Here is a 27049-nt window from a genome sequence, read left to right as displayed (position 1 = left end):
GCCTGCGTCGCAAACTGGCCATATTGGCCGTGAGGAAAAACCCTGAAGCCAGCGGGTCTCAGACCCAGGCCCATAAACATAACATTTTTAACTGCCTGTGCGCCGAGTGGAAGATAGCGACTTGTGACACCGAGTTTATTACTCACATTTTGATATATGAGCAGTATATTAATTCAACTAGTTGTAGTTATACAACTACAACTTCAACTTTAACTCGAGGCATATATACGTGATTAGTGCAGTTCAACCGCATGAATAAATGTTTTTTGCGCATTTAAATTAATCAAGTGCACAATTTGTAAGTTTTCGTTTTTGAAAAACTTCTGCTCCAACTTTTGTTTTGCAAGCGCTTTTCTAGGGCATCTCCTAATCAACAACTACTCGCTTCCTATCTCCCCTCTCTTGCCCTGCCTTTAGCTTTTATACCCGCTACCCATAGGGTAGAAGGGTATTATAACTTTGTGGCAGCAGAAAGTGCAGTTTGGTCTTAATCACTTTGGTTGACAAACTGGTTTATTTCGTGCTTTATGCTATATTCAGAGTGTTGTAGTATACTGATATACCAAATATGGTATATCTGGTATATCTATACATACTTCATTAAACATACTCTATTATATATGTATACTCTATTTTGATAGTAGTAGATAGTTTTTTTTAAGGGTATGATAACTTTGTGGCAGCAGAAAGTGCAGTTGGGTCTTAGTTACTTTAGTTGAAAGTCCGGTATATTTCGTGTATTATTGTAATTTGTTAGTGATGAAATATATTGATATAGTATACCAAATATGGCATATCTGGTATATCTTTATTTCTACCGCATTTCGATAGTATTACCAAAAATATAGCCATCGGTATATTTTAATATTTTGTTGCAGACTATTTTGGTATATTGTAGGAATAATACCGTAATGATTATATTAAAAATAGGGTAGCGGGTATCTCATAGACGCACACATTTGACTGCAGTTTCCTTAGTTGTTATTTTTTCTCGTCTGTGATGTTGTTGTTGTTGTTGTTCAAATTAGTTCCGGGAGCTAGATATGTGGATGCCTAAGCTTTTTTTTGTTTTTCTTTTGCCGAAGCAATTTCCTCATTTCGAAGCAACATTTTGCACATTTCACAGCGGTCTGGCCCAAAGAACGGAAGTTGGTGAAAATGCTTCACAACACCAAAACGCAAAAGTCCGTAACTTATTCCTTGGCCATTTCTATGAATTCAAAGCGCAAAACCATTAAAAACTCAACTAAATAATGTGCATATTAATTAGAGACGAGAGTCCGAGCCAAAGAGAGAGAGAGAGAGAGAGAAAGAGTGAGTGAGAGAGTATATGAAACAAATTTTTTGCTGTGGGTCTTCAACAACAAGAACAACAACAACAACTAAAAAAGTATGCCAACTTAATTTTAAAGCGAATGAATGCCAAACTTTAAAATAGAAAGTTTTCGTAAAATAAATTCTAGCAAACGGATTAATGTTGATCATCTCGTAGGGAGCTTGTCAATTGTGCTTTGACAGCAGCAGCTTGAGCATTATTTATTCAGTGAGAATTGCCTAGACTCCAAACTGCTGACTGAGGGCTATTCAAATATGCATTGTGTTGATTTCTGATGCATAATCCTCTCTCTCTCTCTCTCTTTCCCTTTCTCTATCTGGGAAATGCATTTTCTGTGCTTCATCTGCCTTTGCCTTTACTATTTTGTTTTGTTTTGAAGAATTGGCATTACCATTAGCAATTATGCATATACTCGTTGCTCGTTGCTCTGCAGCTGTGTGTATATAACATATTTATTTGCATTTATTTTCATGCAATAACTATGCAAATTTTGACGTATTCAATTTCATTTCTGTCTGCCTCACTCTCTTTCTCTATCTTTCTCTATCCACCTGCTTACGTTTTAATTGAAAAGAGCGCATATATTGCGTTTTTGCATTAATTGCGTATACGCAGTGTGCGCCTTTACGTCTTTTCTTAAATATGCAAACAATTATTGAACGTATTTCCTGTTCCTGTTGTTAAAGCGTTGTCTAAAATCTCAAAACCTCGAAATTATCTTTTTGCCATAAATAATCAGCTATCTTCCTCTTCGTCGGGTCTAGTGGGTGTTGCTTTTGCAGGTGTCTGTGTTTGGTTTATGCAACCCACACACACACACACACACACACACACACACACACACACACACACACACACACACACACACACACACACACACACACACACACACACACACACACACACACACACACACACACACACACACACACACACACACACACACACACACACACACACACACACACACACACACACACACACACACACACACACACACACACACACACACACACACACACACACACACACACACACACACACACACACACACACACACACACACACACACACACACACACACACACACACACACACACACACACACACACACACACACACACACACACACACACACACACACACATCTATGAACTATGGCATAGAATTTTCCAATGCTTTCTTTTTTTTTCCATTTGTATTTTCTCTTTGCTTTTTCATTCGTGTATGGAGCTGGAGTCGGTAGCTGCGTGTAATGAAGTTTACCTGCTCAACACAGACACACACATACACATACACATACACGTAGCCACAACCACAACACACACACACACGAAGAGCTGTGATATTTGTCGGCGCTAGTCTGTCAATTCCAATTTGTTGTCCGTGCCCGTTGGCATTTCTCTGTCATTTACTAATCGATAAATTTGTTGTGTTTTCTGTAAATGCTTTTCGTTTAGAAGTCGTTGCATGCAAATGGCCAAAGAGCAGACACACACGCAATCCACCGAGAGAGAGAGAGAGAGCGAAAAATAGAGAGAGAGAGCGAGTTTAGTCTGTGTTAACTTGTAGAGATTTGCACTTTGCTGCATCTTTAGTACTCAATCAAGCCATCAATCAATCAGCACCCCGAACTGGACACGCCCACTTAAAGACAGCCCTTTTTGGCCACATATATATATATATATATATACATATATGTATATATAGAGCAAAATGTTTATAAATAATAGCGACGACCCTCAGAAGTTTTGCCGCTGTGCATCGGAACAATAAATTTCTGCATAGAGCGAAACGCTGACGCTGAACGCGCCGCTCTTGCTGGCGTTCTTTATGGCACCTCTGGGAATCGGGAGGCAGTCGGCAGTGGGCTATATTTAAGCGCCAGATTGGGCTTCCCACTCTCCCCTCGCTCACCCCCCTCTCTCACTCTCTTCTCTATATATAGAGAAAGGCCAAAGCGCCGCATCAGAGTCCTTTTATAATGCGTATAAATTATGCATATGTTTTGTTTGTTGTTTCAAAGCATTTCGCGGAAAATGCGCTGCATATTAGAAGCTAGACAGAGACACAAAAATACCTAGAGAGCGAGAGAGAGAGAGAGAGAGAGATACAGACAGAGAGTGGAGAGTGAAGAGAAGAAATCAAAGGGATAAGGGAGCTACATAGTGTGAAGCCATGGAAAACATAGCCATTTGCATTAGACTCTGTCACAGCATAAATTACACAAATAATCGAGAATTTTTGGCCTTTGTGAGCTTTGTTCTCAAACAGAGAAAACCAAAGAGACGCCGAGAGAGAGTGAAAGGGAGGGAAAGATAGAAATGGTCATTTTTAGTTGGTTGCTGGTTATTAAAGCATATGATAAATTAAGTCCATGCTCTAATGCTTCCATTAGCAGCGAGTTACGGCCAACAAATGGAAACACATTGACCGCGTTTCATACAAATACTACATATAAACGAAAAAAAAAAAACGGGGTGACAAAGTGCCCATAAAGGCATGACAATGACCATATATATATATCTCGCATATATATTGTACATATGTGTTCATAAGTGTATATATTGTGAATGTTTTAGTGAAAGCTGGGCAATCATTTTTACATTTTTAGTTGCCCGAAAAACTTCACTTTAATGCCGAATTCGGCGCAAAGCTTATTCACAAGAGTTTGAAAAGTATTTCTACACCCGATATCCATAGGGTGGAAGGGTATTAGAACATTGTGCCAGGCAGAAGAAGTCATCTCCGACTCGATAAAGTATATATATCCTTGATCTACGTCAACAGCCGAGACGACATAGCCAGGTCCGCCTGTCTGTCCGTCCCATCTGTATGAACACCTAGATCTCAGAAACTATAAAAAAAAAGATATACATTTTTTCGAAAGATTTTTTTATGTTTGCACTCAGATCAAGAATATTTCAAGTTTTGTGCCACGTCCACTTCCACCTCTGCAAATCGATGAAAATCAAATCACCAATGATATTTTGATGTCGCGATATTTAGTATATACAATAATAACTATAGTATTTATGATTCCCGAAAGTTTGGTTTCGATCAGACCAAAATTGTCGAAATTATTAAATAAATACTTATGTATGGGAAAATTTGCCCACTTACTAGAGGTTTTAGTTCCTTTGGCTAACAATCTGGTATATTTTAGAACCCTATGGTATATTTTCAATGTACTATATTACTATGTATATCAATATACCAAATGTACGACTAGGTATATTTTTAATAGTTGTTCGTTATATTGTTTTGGTATATTTTAAGAATAATGCCGCACGGTTTTCATTTTATTTAAAATGGGTACCGAGTACACTCGACTATAGCTCTCTTACTTGTTCTCTCTGATTCAAGCTTCGCTTTAATATGAAACATCGACTCTATTTTCATTCATGGGAATTTGATTAAAAGAATATGTCGAAATGTACTTTTTTTCTTATTTCAATTACACCTTAAGATAAATTTGGTGGGAAGATGCGACCTTCAGTTATAATTTGAAATAAGTTAATAAGTTATTCATTTTTGTTTTCTTACTTTACTATTCACAAAAGTATTTTTTAATACTTAATCATTTAAATAAAATTAAAATAAAAAAAATAATAGTAAAAATAGCATTTCAATTCAATTCAACAATATGCTTAGACACAAAAGTTTAATGGAAAATACGTGAAAAAAATGTTTTTTTATATAATCTTCACTTTAAAGCGAATTTTAAACACATTGCTCAGTCAGGGAAATCTGTGTTTGAAAAGACATTCTTAATACTCATTTATAATTTCGTAAATAAGAAGTCTTTCATTTAATATTCTTAACTATACATTTAATGAAAGTTTGTTGCTTATAGACGACTATAAACAAAATAAAGCCAACTTGATAAGAAAGATTTAAACTTCACTTTAACACAATGCCAAGTCAAGGAGATTTGACTGAAATATAGGTTAAAAAGTATTTTTGTGCTGTTGCCATTAATTAAGCCGAAAAGCTCTTTGCCACTTGCCACTTGCCATAAGATGGCCACACGTTCCACTTCATTTGGCCAGTTGAACATGTTGAGCTAATGAAAAAGCATTTGGCAAAAAATGTTTATCAATGAGTTGTTTTGTTTGCATTTGCGTTTGCGTTTCACATTTTGCATTTGACTGGCAAAACTGCTGACGAGAGGAAGGCTTCTCACTTCAGATGCATTTAGCCTTTGGCAGCTGACAGATTTATGGCACACAAACATTAATTACTCGTCCCCCTCATAGATGCTTGTTGGCGGTGATGGCTGCTGTGGTGGTTTTACCTGTTGGGCTGGCCGCAATGATGATGACGACGACGACGACGCTGCTAAAAGCGCATTAAATACGCATTATGCGAACTCTAACACGCCCCCACATAAAACTCTTCTCACAAGCAGCCACCCCTTTCGCCTCCCAGCTCTTCTCCTCTCTTTCTCACTCTTTTGGAGTCGTGTCGCGTCGTTGCTTTCAAATTAGCGCACAGCTCAATTAAATGCTCTTTCACTGGCGAAGTGCTGCTGCTGCTGCTGTTGACGAGTTGGAAAGGGGAAAGGGGAAAAAGGTTGATGGGGGAGGGAGGGTTGACTGCTCGTTGCTTGCCTGGATGCGCTTCGACGCGCATTTTATGCTTCGACACTCACACCCACACACCGCATATGCATATGCTGGTAGCACACACACACACACTCACACACAGTCTCATTTCATTTAGTTGATTCTAATTTAATAACGAGGTGACTAAATTCAGATGCAGGCAGCCAACAGCAACGATAACCGCAGCATAACATATTAATGTTAATGATAACGCTGATGTTGATGCTGATGTGCATTGAACGATGCCAGAGATGCAGCACATGCAGCGTTAGTGATGGAAAAGACAGCTAAAAAGCCAAAAGAAATTTTCTATTAGTATTCTACACCGATTAATTCAATGATATTTGTAGATAGACTATCGATATACATATCTACTATCGAATAAAGCTTATTAAAGTATTAAATTTTTTTAATATGCTGATTGAATTCAAGAGTCTGATGAGAACGACGACTAAAAAATGTTTGGGGAAGTTAAATACAATTAATACTTTACGAAAGTAGTTGAATGTGTAGTGGAACTTTGAAATCATATATTTCTTACTATCGATATACATATATACTATCGAAGTTCATTGAAACATTCTTACTATCAATATATCGATATATATCTACTATCGAATAAAGTTTATTAAAGTATTCGTTTTTGTATTATGCTGATTGAATTCAAGAGTGTGATGGGAATGAAAGCTTAACACTATTGGGAGAAGTGATCACAAGAAAGAAATATGCATTACTGATTCATTTTACTATCGTATACAATTGTCTTGTAAAACGTTAAGCTATTGTTTGCCTTCTATTAATCATTTCATTTATTTGAGCATTCTTTTTTTTTTATTAATTGTATTCAAGACTGATATCAAAAGGTAAAAAATGTTTGAGGAAATGAAATGTTTGTCAAAAACAACAATTAACACTTAACGGCAACAATAGATTGCGCAGCACAGGTTTTATTTTACTATCGATATATCTACTATCGAATTTAATTAGCTTGCATGTTCCTTTTTTTTGAAGCGATTACATGAAAAAGTGACGAGAAGGTAGCTAAAGTGTATTAGGGAATGTAAAAACAAGAACGTCATATAAATGACAGATGTTTCGATAGATTGTTTAGATTGTACATGCTCCTGTTGATATAACTAATATTAAATATTGCTTTGAGTAAATGCAATTATTCATTTACATGCATATGTATGTATATATTACAATTAAAACTAAAATTACGCAAACAAGAATAAATGCTCCTCTAAATAATCAATAGGAAGTATATCGATAGTAGATAAGTTTAGCCTAAGTTTAGTAACGCTGCTAGAACTCACAACTATTTGAGCATTCCTTTTGTTTTTATATTGACGGAATGTTATATATGTTTTTTAACCGTCGTTTTAAGTCTAACTGTGTAATCAATAGTAGGTATGTCGAAAGAAAGTGCTACGATTAAATATGTCGCAATAATAGTAATAGGTTTGAACTTTATCGATAGTAAGATAGAATGAACTATAATATATACTATATAGAACTATAACATTATTCATCTAATGAGTATAATCTATAATAGCTATATCGATAGGTGAAGGTAAAGTTAAAGAGTATAAATACTAATACTAAATAACTTTATCGATAGTAACATGCCTAAAACACCGTCGAGAGACAAATCAGAGTTAAGCCACCGCAAGATTCACACACAGTGCAACCACAAAGCAAACACACACATAGGCACACACATAGGCACACACATAGGCACACACAAGTGCACATATACACACGCACTCTCATTAATTGAGTGACCGCCTCTTTAATGGATTACTCGCAATGTCTTTAACTCGGGCTGCGTCCGCTTTCTCTCTCTCTCTCTCTATCTCTCTCTCTCTTTCCCCATGTGTTCTTTCACGCTCTTTGTGCGCTTCTCCTTCAGTGTCGCATTTGACATTGGCTTTAGCCCTGACCTTGGTGAGGCCTATATGACCACGCCCCCCTCCTCCCGCGTCATGCTTAAGCTGTTCTTTGTGTGTGTGCCTGACCGCGGTTGTGGTGCTTGCTTGGTCTTGCTCTTGCTCTTGAAATTGAAATGTCGGTGGTGGAGGTGGAGGTGGAGGAGTATGAGGATGGGGAATCGGTTTTGGTTTGCAACTAAATACGCTTACGTTGACGCTGATGCAAGTGTTTCGCATTGCATTTTAAGCTGTGCACTTAATGACCCAGTCGTTCGGTCAGATTAGTGCAACAGTGTCACATGCGGCAATGCCACAAACGACAAGCAACAAGCAATGGCAACAGCCACAGCAACAGCAACAGCAACGGTAGCTGTAGCAGCTGCTATAATCATACAACACGTCGTATACGTGACGTGTGAGGGCGCATAAATCAATATAACAGCTCATGACATGGCAAATGCTAGCAATTCCACTTGTGTTCCACCATCGACACACTTGCAACCAACCACCCAACCACCCACCATATGTGGCATGCCCCCGCCTATCACTTGCAACCTGGCAGAGCCGAGCAGCCAGCCGAGCATTGTTAACTCAATTTCGACACGGAAGCAATTTTCAAAGTGGCAGCAAAGCCAGCGCGACAAGTGGCAACTACTACCTCGGTAACCCTACTCTACTCCTCCCCGCCCGCCCTCGCCCTTGTCTCTACCACCCCCCTGATTTACCATCGACCCTCATCTGCCGGTTCAATTTCACTCTACACGACTTTGCTCGTTCTGCTGCGGTCTATTAAATGCTACCCGCACTCCACACACAACACAACAAAAAGAACAGAAAACCCCTCGTTTTGTCTGCTGTGGAAATCGTTCGGTTGCTATAACATATAATATATATACTATACGTTGTAGTCGCGGCTTGAGAAAGCAATTAGTGACAGATCAGTACGTGATTCGCCATTTAATCAGGGCAGCAGCTTAATAAACGAATAGTTGTAGCCATGCGGAACTATGAAAGTGGCGCACAAGATGCAATTATAATATGCACTGATTGCGCTTCGCATTCATTCATTGCATTTTTATTATTATTGGGCAGTATCAATATTTTCATTGTTGGTCGGCTTTAAGAGATTCTTTCAGCTATCTTAAGCTTCAATTAAAAAGTCAAATTTAAAACTATAACTTTAAGTGATTATATATAGATCTTTACTTATATAAGTGTCAGTTTAAGTGTAAATTTCATATAGAAAAGGAAGAACATATTTTAACGAAGTATTTGAGAAATAATAATTCATTTATAAAAGGCATATAAATTCTTTTAATTATCGTATATAGAGCTTCATTTATATTTCACTTTATGTTCCAGTTGAAATCAACCTGGTTTGTATGAATATTTTTCTTGATCAGCTCAAATAGCAATTGGCATTTTTTGTTTAACACTCGTTCAATTAACTAAATTGACATAAATTTAAAGTAGTGGTTCAGAAATTAATTATTTCTATGGCAGATATAGCATAAGCAAAGGTTTTGGTCTTTTTGCAGCAGGCCACAAATGTGAAATGAGAAACTAAACTTAGGAAAGGAAAAATCTAAAAGAGGTTGAAGATATTGTAAAGATCTTTTGTTTTCTTTTTACACATGTTTTCTTCACTTTAAGCACAATCTGTGAATAGTGGCATATTTTACTAGCTGGCTTCGCTCGCGTTGATTTTGGGTATATTATAATCGATTTTAATTAATGAAGTTACTTAATACTCATAATAAAAAAAAAAATTGAAAGTTGATGTATACATGATCGGATTTATTCCTTTGTTAAAATTTCTATTTTCTTAAACGTAAATGCAATTAATTGAAATTGATAATGTTAATTAATGTGACTGGCAGTTCGAATTACAAAATTCAAATTCCTTTTATCATGTTTTTGGTTTGCTACCGTTTAGACTGTAGATTGTTAACCAGTCAACAGTAAGGACAAATAATCTTATTTTACACATATATGTTAGATTTTCCTTACTTTAGCAAGTTAAACATTTCACTGCTTCAAACTACTCTTAACGAAGCCTTTTTTGAAATTTTAAATTTACCAAATGAATACAATAGAGTGCCAAATATACCAGATTGTCAGCCAAAGCAACTGAGACCTGTAGGAAGTTGGCGTTTTTGTCCTGCAAGCTGTGAATATCTGCTTGCATTTATAGATATAACATATTTCGCTGAGTTTCAGAAACTTTCGAGACTTCGTTAATAACTTCAATCATAATTCTTAATTCGCTTTATCTATCCAGTTTCTCATGTGCAGTTTAAGCACATGTGCATTCATTTCCAACCACTGTGCAGCTCTTTGACGTCGCTCTGTCTCTGCTGTGTAGTGCCTCCTCTCGTCTCTCGTCTCTCGCCTCTTACCACTCGCCCCTCGCTTTTCCCTTTTCGTACTCATTTCGTCGTGATGACAAATACTATTAGATGCCATTGATAGGTTACGAGATAATGTGTGTTCATGCCATATGCATAGCCGAGTGTGCGTGTGTTGTGCGTGTCTATCCAAGCGTGCTTCTCTCTGTCTGTGACTCTATGTGTGTGTGTGTGTGTGTGTGTTGTTTACTCTGTGTGTGTGTGTTTGCCATGCGATGCGATGCGATTCGATTTGATTTCCTGAGGTTTGTTTATGTGGCTTTTGATTGGTATGGAAATTGTGGCGATATGCTTAAAATTATTGCAATTACCGAGCGTGTGACTGTATTGGTATCTCTCACACACACAAACACACACGGACACAGAGAGAGAGAGAGTTATAGTAGAGGACATTAACATGCACATTAACCTTAACAACAGTTGCCATTTACGTTACGCTCGGGCGTTACGTTACGCAATCGATGGCTGCACCTTTTACGTAACGACGAAACTAAGAGAATAAGGCTTTCATAATCAGGCCATAAATGTGAGCCAATTGTGAGAGAGTGGTGGGAGCGAGGGGGGCGCAGACTGGGGGGAGACTGTTGCTAATTGATTTCTGCACAATACACGAGAGCACACACACAACAAGGGAAAAAAGAAGAGAGAAAACGAGGGTTAAAGAAAAACAAGTTTTGCTTTGGCGCCGCAAGGTATGCAACGATTTTTGCAGCTGCCTTTCAGACAGCAGCAATTGATATGACAAACGGCAACGGCAGCGGCAACGGCAGCGGCAACGGCAGCGGCAACGGCAGCGGCAACGGCAGCAACGATGGTTGCAAGAACCACTCAAGTTTTTCTTTGCTTGCCACTTTTTGTTTTTTGTTTTCAGTGTTTTTTTTTTTGTCTGCACGAAAAACAAAGCGTAAATCACAAGAGGCGACAGCGAAAGCGAAAGTCGTCCGACTGTCGCCTGCGTTTGTTTTCCCGTTGTTGGTTTTGGTTATCTGCAGAGGCAGACGCAGAAAGCGAAAGTCAGTGTGCGAAGGAGTTGAGGTTGGATTATGCGACTTTTCGAACTATGAGAGTTGGCGTCGGGCGCTGTGCAAAGTGTGCTAATGAAATGCGCGTTGCAGTTGCAGTGTGTGTGTTGCATGCAAGTGGCCCCCAAATGAAATGTGAATACCTAAATCAAATGCAAAAATGGCTGCGGCCCAAGCAACAACAGCCACAACGACCACAATAACAACAACAGTAGCAGCAGCAGCAGCCGCAGCTGCAGCAGCAGCAACAGCAATAACAACAACCACAAAAACAACAGCAACAACAATAATTAAAGCAACAATTCAATGCCCCAAAAGGCGACTGCAGTGCTAAGTGACCAGCGGCGTCATTGGCTTTGTTGGTGTCCAGATCATCATCAGCAGCAGCAGCAGCATTAAGAGCAGCAAACATTTGTTGTGCCTGTAGTTTGAGCTGAGAGATGGCCGCCGTTGCCGGCCTTTATGGCCTCGGCGAGGATCGACAGCATCGAAAGAAACAGCAGCAACAGCAGCAGCATCAGAAGGAGCAGCTCGAGCAGAAGGAGGAGCAGAAGAAAATTGCCGAGCGCAAGTTGCAGCTTAGAGAGCAGCAACAACAGCGCAATTCACTCGATGGCTATGGGTATGCAAGCTATTAATCTTCTATACACATACATACTATATATACATATATTTTTACTTATGCAAATTATGGAATTTCATTCAAGAATTGCAAAACTTTCATTTGTCAAACGGAAATTCCTTTTGTGTGTCTGGCACTTTTATTCCCATGAAATTGTATCTTTATCCATTTTGGCTCTATATTTAGCAGCACGTTCTGCATTTGACTTGACTGCCACTCGTAATAATTTTAACCTAAGTAGTGTTGTAACTTATGAACTACAGCTACCGCATCTATGCTGTCTCTCTTTCTGTCTGTCTGTCTGTCCACCTATTTGACTTCGTAAAACTGTATGTAAACATTTTGTTTAGATGTTAAAGCTGCTTCAAGTTGGAAGCACATAACATAAATATTAAATAGCTGCATCACATAAAAAGATACAGCTGCACATGAATTAAGTAACAGATATGGAAGCAGATGCGGATACAGATACAGATACAGAGAAGTGTGTGTTGATATATATTTGAAAGTGCTGATGTGATTACAGATAAACCTAAATTTATCTTTAGCGAAAATAAAAATTACACAAATAAATATAGTAATATAACTAGGAATATAAATACGAATAGCGATGCTAATAAATACTGCTGCGATAAAGATAAAAGATAAATAAATACATAAAAGATACGGATAGTTAAAGGGTATATACAGATGTAGAAACATGTGTTGATATATTTCAAGGTAGTATAAGTATGAACTTTAAGAAATTAATATTCAGCAAAAATTACGAAATATACCAAAAGCCATGTTTGGTATAACGATATACTGCTGCATTGAAAATATACCATACCACCAAATATAAAATTAATATTCCAAAAAATACTGAAATATACCGATAGCTACATTTGATGGTATACTACTACATTGAAAATATACCATGTAGAACTAAATATGCCACCAAATACAAAATGAGTATTCCAAAAAATATTGAAATATACAGATAGCTATGTATATTTGGTATACTGACTCACTATTGTATTGAAAACAGACCATAGGGTACTAAAAATACTGACAAGTACAAAATGAAATATACCGCCAAATGTATTGTGTATTGAAAATATACCAAAGAGATCTAAATACACCTTGGAGTACTAAATATACCACGGACGGATACGTCGTGGGTGGGTGGTATTATAATTATACTAAGTGCAAACATAAACAGAACAAATAGAGATAGAAGAGAGACAAATAAAAGCTGCGACAAATAAAGATAAAGGAACAAACAAAGTACAATAAAGATGCGTATCGCGTTGCCAAGCGATTAATTGTTATAGATACAGCTATCGACAGAAATGCAGATGCAATTGAAGAGAACGATATAAATGCTGTAGATGAGATTGACAACAATGACACAAAGGCAGTTCATCTCTACAAATGCAGTGCATCTATAGTTACAGTCACAGTGTTGCAGTTGCAGTTGCAGTTGCAGCTGCAGCAGTTACAGATACAAGCATTATAGATACAGCTACAGCTGCAGATAGAGATACAGATACAGATACAGATACATTTATATGGTGCAATCGTAAATGCATTTATCTCGTGGCAAAGCCAAACACAACGATAACAACAAAAACGAGAGCAACAAAAACATTTCATTCCATTTTTTTTTTTAACTTTCGGTATTTTCTCTGACTGTTGTGTATATATAGTATATATACTATATTTTGCCACATGCCCCCGTGAGTGGCAAGTGCAACAACGACGGAGACAGCGACGCTGACAGCGCTGCCCCTTTTGGCGCCGAGTCGTCGAGTGCGCCTGAATCTATGCAATGTATTTTTCAAAGCCTCTACAAAAATTGTTCTACAACAGCATCAACTGTGAGTGTGAGTGTGTATGTATGGGTGTGTGCGCCTGTTGTGTGTATTTCTGTGTGTGTGTGTGTGTGTGTGTGTGTGTGTGTTTTTGTTGTGTGTGCACATTTCGAAGTTTCTTATTGGACTTTGGCTTGTGCTTAAACTCGTATTTTATAGAATGATATTTTGGCATTCAGCCAAGCAAAACCAAACTCGCTTTGTCCATCAATGTATGTGTGAGTGTGAGTGTGTGGAGTATGTGTGTGTGTGTGCTGAGAGTGACGCTGACTTTAATGCTCGTGTGCATTGAAAGTCTTTTGGTAATTACATTAAACATGCCCAAAACGCAGCAGCAATTTACACACTTCTCTCCTTTCTCTCCCCCTTTTCTTCATCTTCTTCTTCTTCGTTTTTTGTTGTGTTGTTGGCTGCTTTCATCAGAAATGCTTTGAGCTGCGGGTCTTCATGTGTGTATGTTTGTGTGTGTGTGTGTGTGTGACGTTACGTGCTGCTGCTGCTGCAACGGCAGTTGCCAAAAACTGCAACACAAACTCCTGTGGCCATAAAAAGCAAACACACACACATCAACATACATACTTTCACACACACACACACACACAGAGGCAAGCACAAGCGGCAAGAGAAGCCGCAAAAAACATGAGGCAGCGAGTGAGAGTGAGAGACAGAGAGAGAGAGAGAGAAAGCTGTAGAGAAGGGCTGAAAAAAAGGACTTTGCCTTTGGGCAACGGTTAAGCAGCGGCATATGTGCGATGCAGTTGTATGCGTGCATGTGCATGCATGTGTGTGTGGCGACTGCAGCATCAACATCACAGCAACGGCAGCGGCATCGTTGCCTCAAGGACATTTCCACTTGCATCTACTTCAATTTTGCTGCATTAGTGTCAGTGCCGGAGTTGCTGCCTCAGTCGCAGTCGCAGTCGCAGTCGCTGCTGGGTGATGGGCGTATGGTGGGCGGCTTGTGTTTTCTATGGGCGTGGCAAACCAGCTGGCCATAATGGCGCGACAACGAGGCATCGCAAATTGCCAGGCACCAAGCAGGCTCGGGTCATGCACGTGTCACACACACACACACACTTACTTATTACACACACACACACACACACACTCCGCATATTCAGCACTCATTGAGTCATTTGAATGAGAACAAACAATTGTTAAAACTGCCTTAGGTTGAGTTGAGCCAATAAAAAGTGTGCAATTAGCTCAACCTGAATCAACAAAATGATGGATCAATTATCCAGCCATTAGGCTGCCAAAAAAAACTATTATTTTATTTCTAATGAAAGGAAATTTATAATGTGATGTGTTTAGAGGTGGGAAAAGAACAGTAAGAAAGAGTTGGAGAAAGCAAGTTAGAAGGCTGAAGTCGAGTGTGCTTGACTGTGGGATAGCAACTACCCTGTTTTAATAAAAGCAAACAGTCAAAAAATTCTAAAATATACCGATGGATATATTTGGTAAATCAATATTATATAAGCTACAAAATATACCAGATTATAGACTGAAGCAACTAAGACCCCACCTCTCCAAATATACTGAATGAATATACCAATAAATACTGAAATATGCAGATGGACATATTAGGTATATCAATATACTATTACATTTCATTAAAAGCTACAAAATAAACCAGATTATAGACCGAAGCAACTAAGACTCCACTCCTTAAAATATATCATATACCGAAAAAATACTAAAATATACCGATTACCACATTTGCAATTTCGACTTACTATTATAAACTACTAAATATACTAGATTATCAGCCGTAGAAACATAGACTCCAATGCAACAGCTGACTTTTATCACAGGAAATTATTATTAAATAACTTTTCCAACAACTTCTATCCTAATTGTGAAGTGGGTACAAAAATAATAATGTAGCATATGGAACATTAAATACGAATTGTATGAAAAGTGGTATTAATCGGAATTTTCGATTTACATATTTTACTCGTATTTGAAAAGGAATTCTTTAAACCAACAGTTGGAATTGAAGATAAACTTGAGATTGGATATGTATTTAATATTAAATGACAGTTGATTGCCAATTGGTCAGTCAGTAAACCCAAAGAAGTTAATATAGAAAGTTTGTGTTAGAGAATAGAGTAAGTTTCTGGTAATTGAGTTGTGTGAATTGGCTTTATTTCTTTGTATTTTAGAATTTTCGCCTTACATATTGTATTTGAAATGAATAAAGATGAAACAGTGATATGCTGTAAACATTGAATGGCAGTCAAGACATAGAATTTAGTATACTATGCATACAAATATGAAGAGCAGAAAGTAAGCGGTTGGTAATCGAGTTTTATAAGTGCATGTATCTTAGAGCTCATCTCGTCTACATAAAAGTGCCTAGGATGGAATAAAACAGATTGAGGAGTGTGCTAAGGAAAAGAAGATTTGTCTATATATGAAAGATAAGTGACACAATTGTTGGTAAAAAAATAAAGAAAATAAAATAATAATCTAAATAATATAGTATGATAACTGAAAATGTAAAATAAATATAACTAAAAATCAAAATACATTTCGCAATACTCCAAACAGATTGCATTATTAGTTTATTTGAATTCCGATTGAGTTATTTAAATAACTAAGACTAAGAGTTGCTAATAAGACACAGAAACAAGCAGGAATCAATTTAAATTGACTTTTGTTTCATTTTGCAATTTGCTCGTTAAACATTTTCAAGAAATCCATAGAAATGCAATACACACATTTTGTGTTATATACCTTTTTGCTCAAGCAAATCCAAGACGGGAATGCAATTAAATTTGTTTACGCATTTGATTCACTGGCGGAAGCAAATGATTCGCATTCAAGGCGATACGAATTCAATTGTTGTTAATCCTGAAGTCGAGCTTAATTTCTATAAAATTGATCACAGCAGCAATGCAAAATAATTGAAATTGCTTTGAATTTTCTTTACTAAATATTGAGCTTAATTTAAATTGCATGAAAAAGTTAGTAGATTTAATTTCTTGGTTTTAATTGTAACAATTGCAAAAGGTTGAAATGCAATTTTAATTTAAATGTTGCTTTCCTTGAAGTGATAGAAATTTTGCCAAATGCAATTAGCAGCAAATTATGAGATATTCATTCAATGTGGCAATGAGCAAAGCAGCTCATGGCAACTATAATAAAAATAATAATAATAATAATGTTTTAGGCAGTGTTTTTTCTGGCAGCCAAAAAGCATATCAAATGGCAGTGCCAACTGCAAAATGCAGCTGTCAATGAAGCGGCACTTGCTGCAATTTCAATCGAAGTTAGGAGTCGGAGAGAAAAGAAAAAGCAGACTAGCTGACGACTGAGGATGATGCTGAAGCTGTTTGCAGTCAGCTCGACGCCAGCGTCTGCAGATTTCCCAGTCCAGTTGCAGACTGGATGGTTGGATGGATGGATAGATGGATGGATGGATGGATGCTTGCTTGGCGCGTCTGTAGCCGGCGGTGCGATGCAAATTAACAACAGATGACACACATTTAAATGCAGGTGCAAGGTGGAAGGAAAGAAGGGAAGGGAAAATAGACTTGGAGGCAAACACGCAATTGCAGACGGGACGCAGCCAAATTGAGGTTATGTGCCTGGCCGCACAGACAACACGTTGTACGTTGCACGTTGCACGTGTGTGTGTGTGTGTGTGTGTGTGTGTGTGTGTGTGTGGAGTTGAGAGTGGAAAGTGGAAAGGAGTGGATTGGAGTGGACTGCAACATCATCCATCAGGCAGCATCTAGAGCGAGCGCAGAGCTAAATCAGTTGGTAATTGCATTGAAAGAAATCTGGCACAAGACCTTTCTTCGCTTCGCTTTGCTTTGCCTACTTCAATCTCCCCTCTCCTCTTTCTCTCTCTCTCTCCCATTTGCTTTCTCTTTACCCGCCAGTTTTATTCCAGTTGTGCCAAGCATCAATCATATTAAGTAGTCGCAACTTTTCGGCAACTTCGCGATGTGCTTCAGCGAAACCATATGCGAAACTTGCAGCCACTTGCACATGCCGCATGCAAAATGGGATGTGTGTGTGTGTGGCAACATGGAGACTGCGGCTGCTGCAGCACACACAAATCGAAGGCCAAGTTTAGCGTGGAGCGAAAGTGAGACAGGATATGAAATGTATACGAAGAAGAAGAAACTGTGCAAGATACTACACCGACTGACGGCGGGAAGTGACAAGCAATTTAAAAGGCAAAAGATGCAAACGCCAAACGTAATACCCAAGAGTCAGCGAAGCAAAGGGAACGCCTGTCGGGAAGTGGAAGAGAGAGATAGAGTGAGAGAGAGAGAGAGGGAGAGAAGTAAAGGAAGCCAGACAGCATGCCTTTGCCTTCAATACAGTTGTGCTTCATAGTTCATTTTGGTGAAGTAGTTCAGCAGTTCAATTGAACGAACTGTTATTTGCTATTGTTGAGCTAGTTCGATTGAATTTGAATTTGAACTGAACTAACTATTATTTTCCATTGTTTAGGTCGTTCATTCATTTAGTTCGATCAAGAAGTTCCGTAGTTCCATTTAAACTGAATAAACTACTCCATCTATTTGAGGAAGTAATTCAGTAGTACCATTTGTAGTTCAATTCAATCTGAACGAACTATTCTTTTCTATTGTTTAGCTTGCTCATTCCTGTAATTCGAGAAAGAAGTTCAGTAGTTACATTTGAAACTAATAGACTTCTCTATCCTATAATTCCTTTATTTCGTTCATTCGTTTGAGGAAGGAGTTCAATAGTGCAAATTTAAATGGAACGAACAATTCGTTTCAATAGTTCATTTATGTAGTTCGTTGATTCGTTAAGTTCTAAGAGTTCATTTTGGTGAAGTATTTCAAAAGTTCAACTAAACGAACTATTCTTCTTCAATTGTTCAGTTAGATTGTTCATTCGATGAGTTCATCTTAGTATGAAAGTTCAGTATTTCAATTCAAGTTGATGAAACTAATCCTTCCTACATTTTATGTAATTCATTCACACACTTAGTTCGATGAGTTTCATTCGAGTCTAACAGAACTTTTCAGTTTCGTTCAAATCTGGTTAGTTCTTTTCAAAACTAATTGAATTCTTACATCTTCTCGTAAACGCTTTATTGCATCTATTAGGGAATCATAATGGTATATAAATTTTCCAGTATCGGCATTTAGTTGCGATCGAATAAAAATATAAAAAAGCTACTTGAGAAATAAATTAATATAACAAGCAAGTACTCGACTGTGAAATACCCGCTACCCATTCTAAATAAAAGAAATATATTTTGCGGTATTTTTCTCAAACTATACACAATATACTGCGAAATACTGAAAATATAGTAAATGGTATAATTGGTATATCGATTCATAATATACCATAGACGTCACAATATACCAGATTGTCAACCAAAGCAACTAAGACCCCTAGTAAGTAGGCGCCTATACAAAACTATTTCTTTAATAACATCCACAATTTTTATCTGATGTCAACTAAATTTCAAAAATCAGGTATCATAACTACTATAGTAATTATTGTATATACCAAAACTCACAACTCTAGCTTCAACGCTTGTTATTCGATTTTTTTAATTTGCGGATGCGGAAGTGGGCGTGGCAAAAATGTGAAATAAACTTGATCTGCGTGCAAACATAACAAATGCTGTCGGAAACAAATTATAGCTCTATCTCTTATAGTCTCTGAGATCCAGTGTTTTATACGGACGGACGGACAGACGGACAGACGGATATGGCTAGATCGTCTCGGCTGTTGACGCTGATCAAGAATATATATATACATTATAGGGTCGGAGATGCCTCCTTCTTCCTGTTACATACATTTCCTGCCGGCACAAAGTTATAATACCCTTCTACCCTATGGGTAGCGGGTATAAAAACGGTTGCAGCTGCAGGCTCCTACTTGCTTTGATATAAAATCTGGTGTATTTCTTACTCTAAGGAATATTTTTTGGATGTATATTGGTATACCAACAATAGACTTCGGTATATTTTACTATTTTTTGCGATTATTGTTGGTATATTTGTAGAATATAGCTTTATTGATTGACTTGACTGTAGCTTTCTTACTTGTTTTTGAATGCAGTAATATATCATTATACCAAATATACTTAATATACTTTAATATTTTAAAGAATTATTAAAAATATTCATAAAATTGGATTATCTCACAGTCAAGTATACTCGACAGTAGAATTCTTACTCATTTTGCTTTTGAAAAATGTTTACTGGTATACAAATTTAATTATAGTGATTTTGAATTTAAATTTTAAACTTAATTGAAATCCGAATGGGACTCAAAGTAACTAAAATAATTAACGATTTAATTGAATGACAAACTGGACTCAAATATGTTGAGCTTAATGAACCATCTTTTCAGTGAACTAGTTTGTTCGAATAGTTTAAGTGAACTAGTTCGGAACGATGCGTCACAACTCTGCCTGCCATATGCATATCTAGCTGCCACGCTGCATCCTGCATGCTGCAGACTCTCTGGTTACTCTGGCTGCTGGCTGCTGGCTGCTGGCTGTTGGGAGCTTGTTGGTGGCTAGCTGGTCGGTCGCTGTGGCGCCAATTGTGCTGTGCCTGCCACACTCTGCAACTCGAAGGAATTGCCATAAATTGTGCACGTTGTTTTGCGGCGCTGCACACAATTTTTTGGCGTTTGCTTCGCTGTCCTTTTACTCTCTCCCGCTACACAAACACATGCACATACATACATACATACATACATACATACATATATATGTATATCTTGATTTTATTTTTTCGACTTTTATAATATTTTCATTTTCATTTCTCCCCCTTTCCTCAGGTTGCTTTTTTTGCATTTTTATTGCCAGTTCTTTTGCTTTTGGCTGCCTTTGGGCGCCTGCATACTTTATGCAGCTCTCAGTTGTCAGAATACACTTGCTCTTGCCTCCTTTACTCTCGCCCCTGTTCAACCACAGTCACAGCCTGAATGTCGGCCAAGCTAGCATAAAAGAGAGAGAGAGGGGGAGCGGGTGTAAGTTTAGCGGCTGCTTTTAATTTATTTTTACCATTCATTGACTTGACTTTGTCGTAATTAAACTTGCACCAGTGTCAGGATATTTTAAATGCTTTCACTGCTAATTGCCCGACATGACAGCAGCGCCATCAGCAGCTGCAGTCACAGCTGCCACCGCTGCCACCGCTGCCGCTGCCACTTGCCCCTTGACTTGCCCCCCTTGGTCTTGCCCCTTCTTACTGTCAGGTTACGACCTGCTCCACTTAGATTTTACAAGCCATATCCCTTGGTGTCGTGTCAGGCTATAAATTTGCAGCTTAACCGCCAGCACCTTGCCCCCAAATGTATGCAACGTACTCGTATCGCCTGCAACACTTGCAACGCGTCACAGTTGCGTCTTTGGGATTCGAAATTCGTATTTCGTATTTCGTATTTTTGGAATTGATTTTTAAAGGCAAACCCAAACGCAAATGCAAATGCAAATCGCATCACATTGCACTTTGCCTTTGCTGTTGCCTTTGCGTTTGCGTTTAACGAGCAGCAGCAGCAGCTGAAACCATATTTCCATTTTGCATTTTGTGGCTGCATCCTAAAAATTCGAGTTATAACGAGGCGGTCAAGCAATAAACTTTCAACTAATTGATGCATGCAACAACATAACATATTTGCAATGATATGCACTTTCACATTTCTATTCACATATTATTTGGATTTGCTTAGTGTCTGAGTGTTGAGTGTTGAGTGTTGAGTAATTGGCTTTCAAAGAAAATGGATGAATTGCCAAAATTCCTCAAATATTTGTGTCTTAATTATGTTGCGCTTCGTTTGCAATTGCAGTTAGTCAACATTATTTGCCATAGTAGGTAAATATCTGAATGCCAATAAATGCACTCAGTTAGCTGTGAATTCCTTAACTTGTTTTTGGCTTTCATCAAACTTGCCAGCATATCAGTTACATTGCAACGAACGAGCTTGCTATCGATAACAGGCAATTGAATTTATTAACATGTTACGACTTGGCATAGTTTTCACTTCAAAAGTTATGCACACAAATCCAACAAGGTTGAGAAGATTTCACAGAAAGTTGCAGCTATTAAGATAACGATGCAATAACTATGAAACCCGATTGAAGTTTTAGTAAATGATATAAATTTGTTAAACAATTTCAATTGATTGCTGATAATACTTGTTCGCAGTTTATAATTATGCGTTTGTGAAAGGGTTTTAAACTTCAATTATTCCCAATACTTATTCTGGACTTCACGATGAACACTTAAAGACATTAGAAACAAATCTACAGAAATTGAGTTATTTTGTAAAACGGCTGAAAAGTTAAAGCATTATAAATATGCATTTCAATATATGTACATATGTACATTCCTTAGAATGTATATTAAATAGATTCGATTTAATTTTGCTTGAAGCTAAGATAGAACATAGAAGTCAATAATGCTCTTTATAAGATGTTTGTTCTGCCTGAAAGTTTAGTAAAATCAAATAATTTGATAATACTCAGGTCAACATAAAAAAAAAAACAAATCTAAATTGATATGAATTACAATACGTATTCTTTAAGATGTGTGTCAAAACAAAAGTAGGTTTGACTGTGAGACTCTGGAGGTATTCTTCTTAAAACATACCAAAACCAATATACCGGAAAAACCCTAAAAATGTTTGAGTATTTTTCGGTAGATTCATTCAGTATATTTTCGTTTTTATTGACAATGTGGAATATCAAGTATTTGTATGGTATATTTTTAATTTAAAATACTATTAAATACCAATATACCAAATATATAAAATATTAAGATACTTCTAATTTTATATGCCAAAAATTGACTATATTTTTGATGTTATTGATAATATGGTATATTAGGTACTTTGTATGGTACATTTCAATTCTACTAAATTAAAAAAGATATTATACAAAATACTTAATATATCAGATTGTCAATAAAACGAAAATATAGCAAATAAATATACCGAAATAATACTCAAACATTCCGGAAATTAAATATGAATTACGATAATCAGATTCTTTCAAATGTGCATCAAATTGAGAGCATAGAAATCTACAATAATCAGCTTAATTCACATTTTCTTTAGGTTGACTGTCCTATTCTTGAGTTTATAAATTGATGGGTTTAGGCTACGCTTGGAAATGAACCAAGTGCCAGAGCCGGCGGCCGCTGAGTCAACGACCCATTAAACATCAAACACATAATAACAGGATGAAGCAAAGCTTTGCAGGATTTGAAAAAAGAGGCGCGCTTCCATCTGTGAGTGAGCATTTCCGGCTGCAGCTGCAAGTGGCGCCCTCTGTGCGTGGCAAGGTGGCAGTTTTGCCACAGCAGCTTGGCAACAGCTTTGCATTGAAGCTGCGCACAGCTTCCGGCTTTCCGGTTTCGTTTTCGATTTCGTTTTCGATTTCGTTTTCGATATCGTTTTCGATTTGCCACAAAGTTCTCGTGTTCCAGCGAAAGCTCCTAGCGATGACAATTGTGTGACAGTGTTTCAGCAATTTCCATTGCATTCCTCCAATGACAGTTGCAAGGATTTGGTTCCTCTCGATACGCGGAGCGTGCGCGCCATGCAATAATAATAACACACAGAGATGCGATGTGTACGAGTAGTGTGTAGGAATGCCGGCAATGGAACACACGCACACACAGAACACGTGCCGATGCGACGGCGTCTGCGTCGGCAATGGCAACGCTCTCCCGCTGAGTGGCAACGCAACGCAACGCAACGCAACACAACTCCCAAAAAACGGTGGCCCCTTTAAAAAGCTTTTTTCATTGAGAAAAGCGCCAAAGCGCGTCTCTAGGTGGGAAAAGCTTGAAGCTGGAAAACAGGCTGCGCCAGCTGACTGGCGAATAACTTCCAGTTGTGTCGCGACTCAGCTGTCGGTCTCTGTGCTCAGTGCTCTGTGCTCAGTGCTCTGTGCTCTGTGCAGCATCAACAGCACAACAGCAGTGACAGTGACATCGGAACGTTGTGGCAAATGGAACGGGCAAAGGCAAAGGTACGCAGTCGATTGATGTTTAGTTGCGCGCCGCCAGCAGCCGACAACAGATGCCGAGAGTCGACGACGACGACGACATTGAGACGACGAGAACCAAAGACGCGAATGCGAATGTGAATGTGAAGCAGACGAAACTGAGAACTGTAAACTGTGAACTGTGAACTGTGAACTGCGAGCTGTAATAGTAACAGTAACAGTCAAAAAGTAACAGCAACAGAAATCGGGTTCGAGTCTTTGAGAACCGCAATCGGAATACAACAAACACACAGCAAAGCGAGAAGAGAAGTGAGCACAAAAAAGAAGAAGCAAAGGCAAAATCAAAAAGAAAAATGAAAAAAGTGCGTCGTCGTCGTGTGTGTTTCAGTTCCGTTTCGTAACGTCAAACGGCTGCCATTTCGTTGCGTTGCGTGCGAATAACAAAAAGAGCGAAAGCAAAGCAAACACAAAGCCAAACTGCCGCGGGCAACAAAAGCAGCAGCAGCAGCAGCAGCAGCTACTGCACGACGAATAAAAAAAAGAAATAAACGCGTGAAAAAACAAGAAGAGCAAAATACAAAAAACAACAAAAAAAAAAACATTTTGTAAAATTACTACAGGCACTAAACTAATTTTTTTGAATTCAATTGAAATTATTCGCAATTCAATTGGCAACGCGGAAAGTGTGCGGAACGAAAGAAAAAAAAAACAAGTGTGAAAGACAATTAAATTCGTGTCGCTCCTTTATTTATTTTTTTTTTCTTGTTGTTCATCATTTTTTTTGCGTGTTGTTGGCTGTGTTGTTGTGTGTACTATTTTGTTGGCGATAAAAAAGCAAATATAATTGCCACAAAAAATAATATGTATATGCATTAAAGTGTAAGCTGCAAACAAGTGCGAAAATCGGAAAAGATACGAAATCGGAAAAAGCTGAAATATGTTTTGTTGCAAAGTGCATGGATTTTAGTAGCTAAAGATCAGATCGAAATGTCTTTTTAACCTTGACATAATACAATGCAACACACACACACACACACACACACAAATGTGTTGCAAGGAAAACTAAATAAATAAAAGTGTCGCTGTTATTGTGGTTGTTGTTGTTGTTGTTGTGGCGTGCAACGTTCTCAATGAATTGTGGCATGCCAAACATTTCAATAATCAAACGAATCGTCAATGCATTTTATTTATAAGCAACAACATACGAAAAAAAAAAACAAGTGGTCGAATGGTCAAATGAACTGAAGAGAAAGGGGAGGATAACTGGGGACTGTGCTATGAATAGCAAGCACTTCAACATAATATAACATATTGTTAACCACTCACACACACACACATACATACGTACATACACACACGCAGAGTGTGTGACCCAACCAATGGCCAAACAGCTGAGCCACAGGCAACGTCTTCATTTTCTGCGCCTTCGTCTTCTTCTTCTCCATCTTCTTCTTCAGGTGCTGCTGCTTCTTCTTCTCCTTCATTTTAATTTTGCGCTTGTTGTGTTGTTGTTCTTGTTGTTGTTGTTGCTGTTGTTGCTGTTGAGGCTGCTACTGTTTCTTCTTCAAGCACACCTGCGCGACAACAGCAACAACAACATCAGCAGCAACAACAACCGCTTATGCCTGTACAATAATAACAACGCCAACGGCGGCCATAAGCAACGTTTTCGAGCATATCCTTCTTAAGGACGTTCCAAAGGCAATTTGCTGGCTGCTGCAGCCATCGCCATCGCCATCGCTGCGGTGTCTCTGTGTGTTTCTACCTACGTGCGAATATCTCTATGTGTGTGTCGGTGTGTGTCGATGTGTGTGTGTGTCTCTTGTTCTCATGCTGTCGCTCTCTCTTTCTTTCTCTCTCTCTCTCTCTCTCTCTCTCTCTCTCGCTATGCTTCTCCCAGTCTCTCTCGTTCTCGCTCTGTCGCGCTTGCTTTTGCTTTTCCCTTCACACTCACAACAAGATGAAAACGAAATGCACGACCAAAAAAAAAAAAAGAAATAGCAAAAGAAAAAGTAAAAGCAACAAAAAAGCACAAGAAAACAAGCAAAGCAAAGTAACAAAAACGAAAACGAAAAGAAACCCCAAATTCGTGAAAATCGCTGAAATCGAAAACCGCTTAAAAAGTTCGCGTCAATCTAATAATATCAAATCTTATTAAAATCAGATAGCAGGACGTAAAGATAACACACACACACACACACACACACACGCACAAACACACACATACAGGCACGAATGCTGTGATTGATTTGTTTGAATGCTTATCGCGAATTCATGTCAAATAACAAACATATAACACACTTATCTGCGCTTTGGCTTGTGCATTGAAGTCCTTTATGGGTCTTATGCCAGAGTTTAACGGCGCATAAGCTAGATGAAAGTGGGAAGTGGAAAGTGGGAAGTGGAAAGCGAAATGGGAAACGGGAAGCGGTAAAAAGTTTAGCCAAACACCAAAGTACGAAAATTATAAAGCCCAAAGTGAGAGAAGAAGTTGCGTATATTAAAAAATATGTGTGAGATGAAGAGTTAGCAGAATTATTATGAAGCTAAGAAACTATTCAAAAGACAAGACAATAACCAATTGAGGAAGCTTTATATAAAAAACAAAGCTCAGATGTAAACAGAGATTATTAATGGCAAAGAAGAGTCCGATTTGGGAGCAAGAAATTAAGATGCAAACAAGGATTAGTTGCTAAAAAGGAGTAAGACACGAAAGTATAGAAAAATGAGAGAAACAATCAAAGTTAAAACTGATGAATAGATGTACGATGTATAGAAAATGTAGCAGTTGTTGAAGCGATGATGAATGCAGAATGTAATACAAACTCAGCGAATCGAGATTATGAGATTATGAGATATTCGCTATTCATTTTAAAATAAACAGTGCGGTATTTTTTTCAAAGTATATCAAATTAATATAATATAGAAATACTTAAGTATGCCATATGATACATTTGGTATATCGATATACTGAATAAAACAGTGTGGCATTATTTTTTAAATATACCCAACTAATATACTTCAAAATAAAAAAATATACCGAACTATATAATATAAAATGGTCCAGTATTATTTTCAAAATATTTTTAAATGATTATATTGAATAATATGCTGAGAATATATCAAATACTATTTTAGGTATATAGATATACCATTACATTCAGAATATACCATTTTTAATAAACAAAATATTAAAGGGCGGTATTGTATATAATATATACCAAGTGTTATACCATTTTTAGTAAAAGCAAAGCAGTGCTTTATTCTTTTTAAAACATGTACAAAAATATACTGAATGATGTA

The 27049-nt window shown here is 37.7% G+C and overlaps 1 protein-coding gene across 22 annotated transcripts in view; it reads left to right on the top strand.

The window, feature by feature from the left end:
* The window catches only part of LOC133848465 (potassium voltage-gated channel protein Shaker), a 233032-nt gene that overhangs the window by 148811 nt on the left and 57172 nt on the right, over window positions 1-27049 (top strand). The window contains exon 2 of one of the 22 annotated variants that reach the window (XM_062284038.1): window positions 11398-11926. The exons of 19 other annotated variants lie outside the window; for them this stretch is intronic. In XM_062284038.1, the coding sequence (XP_062140022.1) occupies window positions 11745-11926 (182 nt within the window). In that variant the 5' untranslated portion in view covers window positions 11398-11744. Of the gene's footprint in view, window positions 1-11397; window positions 11927-27049 lie in introns of those variants that run through there. 2 more of the 22 variants (XM_062284041.1, XM_062284040.1) reach the window with 2 other exon arrangements.

The sequence above is a fragment of the Drosophila sulfurigaster genome, chromosome X, assembly GCF_023558435.1.
Source record: "Drosophila sulfurigaster albostrigata strain 15112-1811.04 chromosome X, ASM2355843v2, whole genome shotgun sequence".
NCBI lineage: Eukaryota > Metazoa > Arthropoda > Insecta > Diptera > Drosophilidae > Drosophila > Drosophila sulfurigaster.
Note: the sequence above shows the minus strand (reverse complement) of the source record. Positions and strands in the feature narration are given on the sequence as shown.